Genomic DNA, 8,511 nt, shown 5'->3' with positions numbered 1-8,511 from the left:
AAAGGTGCATTTTTAATTACATACTATGTACTTATCTCTTTGAAGTAAAGACCGTGATTGAAATATGATTTCAAAATAACAGCTGAACTGGCAATTATTTTTCATTCTTTAATATTAGACCCTGCTGCCGATATACAGAACTATTACACCCTGCTTCCGATATATATTAATATTAGCCCCTGCTGCGGATATATACTTATATTATACCCAGTAGCGTACCTAGCGGGGGGCGGGGGGGGCGGTCCGCACCGGGTGCCGCTCATCAGGGGGGTGCCAACTTGCCGGCACCCCTCCAGAGACGGACAGTAATGTCCGCCGCTGGAGGAGCAGGCTCGCAAGGGAGCGGTATCGAAGGTCTTTAACAGACCTCCGGCTCCCTTGAGTGATTTTCTCCCTTGAACCCAGCTTAAAATCACTCAAGGGAGCCGGAGGTCTGTTAAAGACCTCCGATACCGCTCCCTTGCGATCCACGCGGAAACAGCTGCTGTGCGCCGGGGTCTGTTGTTAGATCCCGGCGCACAACACTGAAGCCGCGCCCACAGCTGTCAGTGCCCTCTCAACCGGAAGAAGAAAGAGAAGTCAGAAGAACTGAAGAAGAGCAGCGAAGAGGAGGCAAAGAAGCTGAAAGAAGAAAAGAGGAAAGGTAGGAAAGCATAGAGTGAGAGTGACAGTGTGTGTGGATTGGTGTGTGTGGATTGGTATATGTGTGGATTGGTATGTGTGTGGATTGGTGTGTGTGAATTGGTATGTGTGTGGATTGGTATATGTGTGTGGATTGATATATGTGTGTGGATTGGTATGTGTGTGGATTGGTATATGTGTGTGGATTGGCATATGTGTGTGGATTGGTATATGTGTGTGGATTGGTATGTGTGTGTGGATTGGTATATGTGTGTGGATTGGTATATGTGTGTGGATTGGTATATGTGTGTGGATTGGTATGTGTGTGGATTGGTATATGTGTGGATTGGTATATGTGTGTGGATTGGTATATGTGTGTGGATTGGTATATGTGTGGATTAGTGTATGTGTGGATTGGTGTATGTGTGGATTAGTATATTTGTGGATTGGTATATGTGTGGATTGGTATATGTGTGGATTGGTATATGTGTGGATTGGTGTATGTGTGTGGATTGGTATGTGTGTGGATTGGTATATGTGTGGATTGGTATATTTGTGGATTGGTATATGTGTGTGGATTGGTATATGTGTGGATTGGTGCATGTGTGGATTGGTGTATGTGTGGATTGGTGTATGTGTGGATTGGTATATGTGTGGATTGGTGTTTGTGTGGATTGGTGTATGTGTGGATTGGTATATGTGTGGATTGGTATGCGTGTGGATTGGTATACGTGTGGGTTGGTATGCGTGTGGATTGGTATGCGTGTGGATTGGTATGCGTGTGGATTGGTGTATACGTGTGGATTGGTAAGTGTGTGAGAGTGATGGGTGTTATGATGTACCATTTCCAATGTATTTTTCATTATATAATTATGCTCTAAAGTGCATCATAACTCCCATCACTCTATACTGTTCCATACAGTGGCAGAGCTGGGAGACAGAGGCCTTGCACCCCCACCGCAGGACTCTTGAAAGGTAAGTGAACTTCAAAGAGGGAGAGGGTAGATAGTTAGGAGGGGTAGATAGGGAGAAGGGAGTGAGACGGGGGATAGGGGGTAGATAGGGAGAAGGGAGTGAGACGGGGTAGATAGGGCAATCATACTCCTATCATGCCAAGTCTGCACGTACATCCTGGAATCTGGGTATGCCTGGGCATGATAGGAATGTGATTGCTGTTAACAATCATATATATATATATATATATATATATATATATGTATATAGTGATAAGTGTTATGCTGTACCACCATCAATGTCTGCCTCAGTATATAATGATAACAGTAATGCTGTACCACCTTCAGTGTCTGTGCTGGTATATAACGGTAGAAGCTATGCAGTTTTAAAGTGTGTGTGTGTGTGGGGGGGTGCCACATACAGGATCCGCCCCAGGTGCCAAATACTCTAGGTACGCCCCTGATTATACCCTGCTGCCGATATACATTAAAATTATTCCCTGCTGCGGATATATATTAATATTAGCCCCTACTGCCGATATATATATTAGTAGCCCCTGCAGCCAATATATAATATTAGACCTTGCTGCCAATATATATAAATATTAAACCCTGCTGTCAATATATCAATAAATATTATACCCTGCTGCCAATATATAAATAAATATTAGCCTCTGCTGCCAAAACATATATAAATATTTGCCCCTACTGCCAATATATATATATAAATATTAGACCCTGTTGTCAATATATCTATCTAGCCCTTCTCCCTCCCTATCTAGCCCCTCTCCTTCCCTATCTACACCCTCTCCCTCCCTATCTATCCTCTCTCCCTCCCTATGCACCCCCTCCTCACATTCTACCCTCTCCCCCCTTAGAAGTTCACTTACCTTGTAGAAGTCCAACGGTGGGCCTCTGTCTCCCTTTTCTGCCAAGGCAGAATCCTCGCGGAGAAGATCGAGAGGCGCTGAACGGTTTCTGAAAACGTATTCCTCAGCGACCGCTCGGCGCCTCTCTCTCCTCCGCGTCTATTGCAAAACAAAAACAAAGACGGCGTTTCAATTGGGGGTTCACAGCATGATGTAGGGGGGGCCATGGCCCCCTCTGCCCCCCCTGCCGACGCCACTGCCAGGAAACCCCTCTCCTGAGCCAACAAAGGGAGAGCGGAAAGGTGGGGAGGACGTTTTGCACCCCCCTGGCCTCTTGCCCTCCCAAACACTTACACATACACACTCATGTTATCACACACTTACACATACACACACACATACACATATAGACACACATACACACTGATGTTATCACACATACACATATAGACACACACATACACATTCGCTCTCCCACTAACACTCACACTCACACACCTATCCATGCTCCCTGGACAACCAGCAAACCAACCCGACCAGGAAATGTTCTCTGAAGTTGAGGTTTCCATTCCATGTTTCTTTTTAATTTTCCCTTCTCTGGATCTTTTTGATCCCATTTGCTTTTTTTTTAACAAAAATCACACCGACCACACAAAATGTGAATGGAAAGATGTTTAATTCCATTAAATTGAACAGGAGCCGCAATGATTTACCGAGATGGAATACGGTTTTGGTAGATGCGTCTCGCTGGTAACTTATCTAACTACTATCTTATAACTAACAACTATCTTCTAACTTATCGGCTGTCGAACAATCAGTTCAACAGGTGCTTCCATCTTAAGAAGAAAGGCGTTTGCTGCCAAATATTTTCCGGAGAGCTTTTGTGGGCTGCCGTTGGGTGGAGGTCTTCTGGGCAAAGAGCTCCTTAAGCTCAAAGATGAGATTTTTCAGCTTACTCCCCTTCTTTGGCGGCTGCCCCTTGGATGTCGGCTTCTCCGGCTGTGGTGTTTGGCGAGGCAGTGGACACAATAAAGAGGCAGCGGTGGCTGGCGGTGGTGTAGGTGCAGAAACACGGACGAAGCTTGGGGTGACGACTGCTTTGGTCTGCTTGGGAGTCGAGGTTCCAATGTGACTCAGGATCCACTCCAGGAAGTGCTGTGTGTTTGAATATATCCCTGGCCTTTTTGACTTGGCGCAGCCCTGGCCCCAGCTTGTCACTCCGATTACATGGTACTTGGAGCTCTCGGGGTTCATGCACATCAGTGGCCCTCCGCTGTCACCCTACAGGGGTAAAGAATAGAAGAAGGTTAATGGCGTCTTTACTTGGCTTATAAGGAACTGTGACATCCGCTGTATACATTGTAACCCATCTTCCTTCAAAGACACATGGTCTTCATGGCCTTCATGGCACAGGTTCTCCTTCGGATATTTCGATTTGTTTCCTTACCTGGCAACTATCAATTCCGCCTTCTTCGTAACCGGCACACAGGTTGTAATCGTGGACATTGCCGTTATACCACATGGAGCCGTTACACTTCTGCAGATCTATCTGGTTCACCCGGGCCTCTTGCAGGATGTCTGCCGTTTGGATGGCTGTCGAGACATCAAAGATTCAACAAATGAATATCGCTGGCTGCGAGACGCGCGGACGCCAGCTATGGGTAGAAGGTTTGCGCAAATAAACTGATCATGGAGTCCGTAATGAGTGTGGAGTGTCTGCGGCTGAGTGCGGAGTGTCTGCGTCTCAGTGTGGAGTGTCTGCGGCTGAGTGCGGAGTGTCTGCGGCTGAGTGCGGAGTGTCTGCGGCTGAGTGCGGAGTGTCTGCGGCTGAGTGTGGAGTGTCTGCAGCTGAGTGAGATGTGTAGGTTTTAGTGTAGTTTGTTCCCAGAAAGTCAGTTACTCACATTTGTCCTGAGTGACCCCCCAGCCGCTGATGTAACACGGATCCAAGGCGCTGATCTCCGTGCCGGCGCTCGGCAGGCAGGCCGGCTGCACGAAGTCGCTGAATATGACCGACTCGTTGAGCTGGATCAGCGCCAGGTCGTTCCTTTCAGTACGCGGGTTGTAATGCTCATGTTGAAGGTAAGACCCGATGGATCTGATTTGTACGTCGCGTGCCGAGGGATCCGAGAGTTGGTGTCCACCAAGGACAATTTGCCATTTTGGTACAAGCCTGAGTTATTATAAAGAGACAGACATTACGACATGCAGCTCGTATATTGGGCCCTATTCACAAACAGTAATTCTGGGGCAAAAATCTCGATGTACAGAAATACGTTTTAGGATGTCAGCAATTTGTCCCAAAATTGCTATTTCATAAACATAATTTTATACATAATAATAAATACATAAACAGTAACCTCGCAATAGTACCCAGGCAAACATTTACAATACGTATGATAAACCGTAACTTTTCTGCCCCCCACAATCGGATAAGGTAGACCCCCAGCCGTCATTCTTACCCCATCGCCACCCATCCTTACCTTTTCATGGTTTTAAAGCAATGGGCCGCTGTCAGGACCCATTGCTTATTGAGTAATGTGCCTCCACAAGAGTGGCGATGACCTTTGCCAGAAGGCACTTGTATGCTCACCAGCCATGGCCAGGCGCCGGGCTGGGCATCGACACCTCCGACAATCCTCGAGCTGCCAAATTCCGCGACGAGCGGACGCTGACCGCAGGCTGAAAGAGAAGGGACACAACGTTACAGAAAGCGACAAAGTCAGATATTGTGACCGCGTCAGATAGACAGGATACTGCTGTCTGAGAGCCTGATACTCATAGTTACACCGTCCCTGCCACTCGTCCCTCATACTCATGCCTGTGGCCCCCAATCAATGGTATGTTGGACATAATACCCCGCCGTCATAAACAGGACTCAGAGCTTCAATGGAGACAACAAGAAAAGGATGATTTGGCAGTAACCATGCTGCGGGGCTGTCCCCTCTTTGGAAGCGATGGATGTACTTACTGTTTGAGTCGGCAGCAGGCAGCGGGATGAGGAGAAAAACGATAGCAAGTCGCATAGGATGCATCGCTGAAGCTATCTCTGTGCTATCAAACAACGCACAAGCTCACACTAGACCGTCACTGCCTTTAACAGCCTATGTGACATCATTGTTCCAATGGTTGTATGATATCACATTGGCAACAGCTACATGTGCATTGAGCTGTATACTGCTGGAATATGCATAAAACTCAAATTTATATTTATTAAATATGGTGGGAACCGCTAAACCACCTAAAAGTTATACTATTATTGTTATATGTCTCCACATTTACTTAAATCTCTGCGACAGCAGCTTGCATAGTGATAAACGCTATCATAATAAACACACATTTATTATAATTATTTATTGTAAATAATTTTTTGTCATTTATTTATTGTATATATTATATACTCCTATATGATATATATATATCTATGAGTAGCCATGCTATTCACATTGCGCTGTGTGGACCAACCCTTTTTGAAGGTTTTCGGACCGGCCCTGGAGGAAATTGCTTGACTACCCCCCCCCCGGACCTGCCTGCCCCTGAATGTGGGCACTGCCAGGAAAACAAAAATGTTATTTATTATTTTCGTTTTATTTTTTATTTGTCCTAATGAACATTTCTATATATCCTGACGGAGAGCGCAGATATCAGGCACCATTTATATTCTTTACATAGTATGAGAGACGCTGATTGTTACTGTTTTTTGCAGATTATTATAAAATGTTACCGGGGAAGGCGAGTAATTTATGAAATAATCTCTGCAATTAGAACAAAACGTTCAACATACACTAGATCCTTATATAAAATAATATAATAATAATTATAATATATAAATGTACATTTTTATATAATATATATAATATAATTACTGTATGCATTCATGGGAATGGCTCTGGATGTATTTATAGGGAAAATAATAAATTATATATTATTTTTAAAATGTGTCAGTTTGCTTAACAGTTCATTAAAGATTCTAATTGTATTTTCTGTCCACTAGGGGGCAGCAATGTCCGAGCCTGAATCTGCCGCTGGGTCCAAAAAACCGGCTGGGAAAATAAGGTAATACTCGGGCAATTTAACCTTAAAACTTCTTTCTATGATAAGGACATCCATTTACCCCAGCTATAATTTCTTATATGTTGTGGTTTCAGTCTTATTTTACTGTGGATGATACATGGAAGCGTTCCCCAGCAGAAGTGGTAGACTCTGCCTTGCAATGTATGCAGAGATCCAGCAGATTCCCCTCTATGAATCTGTCCTGTTTCACTGCTCCCCCCCCACCACTAGTTCCATGGCTAGCGAGCCAAACACTAATGCTCATGCGCATAGCGGGGACTCTCAGAGTTTGCCCCGGAGTCTAAGGGCTTTTGCCCCAATCCCAGGTGAGGGGGCAGATTCTCGGGGTCACACAGTCTTCCAGGTAGAGGAAAGAGAGCTCACCTGCCCACCCTACCCATATATTCTGGGGCATATTGCGGGGTATATTCTGGGGCATATTACGGGGTATATTCTGGGGCATATTGCGGGGTATATTCTGGGGCATATTCCGGGGTATATTCCGGGGTATATTCTGGGGCATATTCCGGGGCATGCTGCTTTGGGAGGGAATGAAAGCAGGCTGATAAGGGAGGTAATCTGTGCTTTGCAGGGGATTCTGATCCAGCCCCTCATTCATACAGATGTTTAATATAGTGAAAGACTGTATAGCCTCTTAAAGCCAGAGGGAGGGCAGTACTTCAAACTATAGCCCCCCAGAGGCACCCCTCAGCTGGTGCAGATGGTGACTCTTGGAGTCCGGAGGTAGCCCTTATTTTGGTTATCGTTGTGGCTTTATAAAAAGCCCACCAGGCATTAGCCCAGTCCACAGATTCTACTGGCCAAGTGACTCTTTGTAACCTAATAAAGTGAATTTACATACATTTGTATTCATCGTCTGGAGGTTTTATTTAATTTAATGTGTTGTCTGAAAAATCATTTAACAAAAGAAGGTGGCGGGTGAAAGTAAAATGGGGCCATATTGGTGGGGTGGCTGGGATTTGTGGGGGTCAGTATTAGGGAAGGATGATGTAAGGATGTGTCTGTGTGCGATAATGTAAGTGTGTTTGTGTTATCTACTGAGAAAACGCAACAACCGGTAAACATGCGAGAAGGTTAGAGAACAGGATGGGCTGGGAAGCAAGTAAGGTACGTCAGCCTTGCCATACAGGCAACTTAGATGGTTCATTCTCTCCTATGTTAGCAGGCGAATGCATTTAGGAGGGGGTATTGGAGACCTCGTTCCTCTAGGACACGAGAGGCACTATAACCGTCCCCGAGTGCAGGACCAAAGGGATATATAAGCTGGAGCACATGGTATTAAAGTGCGGCAGAACATTACATCGTTGTTATAATCGTCTTCTCTCTGTACGGTTCCCATGACCTCATTCTAGAGCTTTTTGAAGTTTTGGACAGGTTCCATCGAGGAGTATTTAATACACTTCACAAAGAAACAGTGTCCGATAGCGAATAACATGCTGGCACAGAGCGTGCGGACATCAACAGAACTCCGCAGCTGTCAATGACAGCTGTCCAACCAGCCAGACAGAAATCACTTCACCCATTCAATATCCAGATACTACATTCAAAACCTCTACTCAATTCCTAATTTCCTAAGTCATTGGGGTTTGTGTAGCTAATTTGTCGGCTACACTTTAATTCACCTAGTCGGTATTCCTTCGAGGAGAGTTGGCAATCAATCCCCCCTTCCCGGGTTCTTGGAATCTGAGTAGTGACTTTTCCTGCTCGCTCCCTGCAAGCTGCATTAAGCGGATAAGCTCCTCATACAAAATCTTCACAAAAACACTTGCATATATCTTGTAATAAAGAGATACCGAATTAATCAGCAGATGATGTCATTATAGTGCCAGCTTCAAGGGGATCACTTATTTACCAAGAAGGCTATCCACTTACATCACACGAACCTGAGTCCTGCCTATTGAATATTTTCTTACTATCCATATATATATAATGTATGGGGAAATACATTTATGGCAAGGATTTATACATTGAGCATGACTTCTTGCTTCTTCCCT

General features: G+C 45.1%; 1 protein-coding gene across 1 annotated transcript; it reads right to left on the bottom strand.

The window, feature by feature from the left end:
• Positions 1–3,100: 3,100 nt before the first annotated feature.
• Positions 3,101–5,478, bottom strand: LOC128500510 (acrosin-like). The gene is made up of 5 exons (XM_053469673.1): positions 5,415–5,478; positions 4,927–5,125; positions 4,348–4,616; positions 3,891–4,036; positions 3,101–3,724 (listed from the first exon to the last, which is right to left on the bottom strand). Exons 1-5 carry the CDS (start codon positions 5,476–5,478, stop codon positions 3,281–3,283), a joined length of 1,122 nt encoding a protein of 373 aa, XP_053325648.1. The 3' UTR covers positions 3,101–3,280.
• Between the last annotated feature and the right edge of the window lie 3,033 nt (positions 5,479–8,511).

Source organism: Spea bombifrons, chromosome 6 (genome assembly GCF_027358695.1).
Source record: "Spea bombifrons isolate aSpeBom1 chromosome 6, aSpeBom1.2.pri, whole genome shotgun sequence".
Classification (NCBI taxonomy): domain Eukaryota; kingdom Metazoa; phylum Chordata; class Amphibia; order Anura; family Pelobatidae; genus Spea; species Spea bombifrons.
Note: the sequence above shows the minus strand (reverse complement) of the source record. Positions and strands in the feature narration are given on the sequence as shown.

Coding starts and splice junctions, on each gene's coding strand:
- LOC128500510 (XM_053469673.1), bottom strand. CDS start 5,478: ATGCATCCTATGCGACTTGCTATCGTTTTTCTCCTCATCCCGCTGCCT. Junction 4,617..4,926: donor TGCTTTAAAACCATGAAAAG/GTAAGGATGGGT, acceptor ATAATAACTCAG/GCTTGTACCAAAATGGCAAA. Junction 3,725..3,890: donor GCGGAATTGATAGTTGCCAG/GTAAGGAAACAA, acceptor TTACCCCTGTAG/GGTGACAGCGGAGGGCCACT.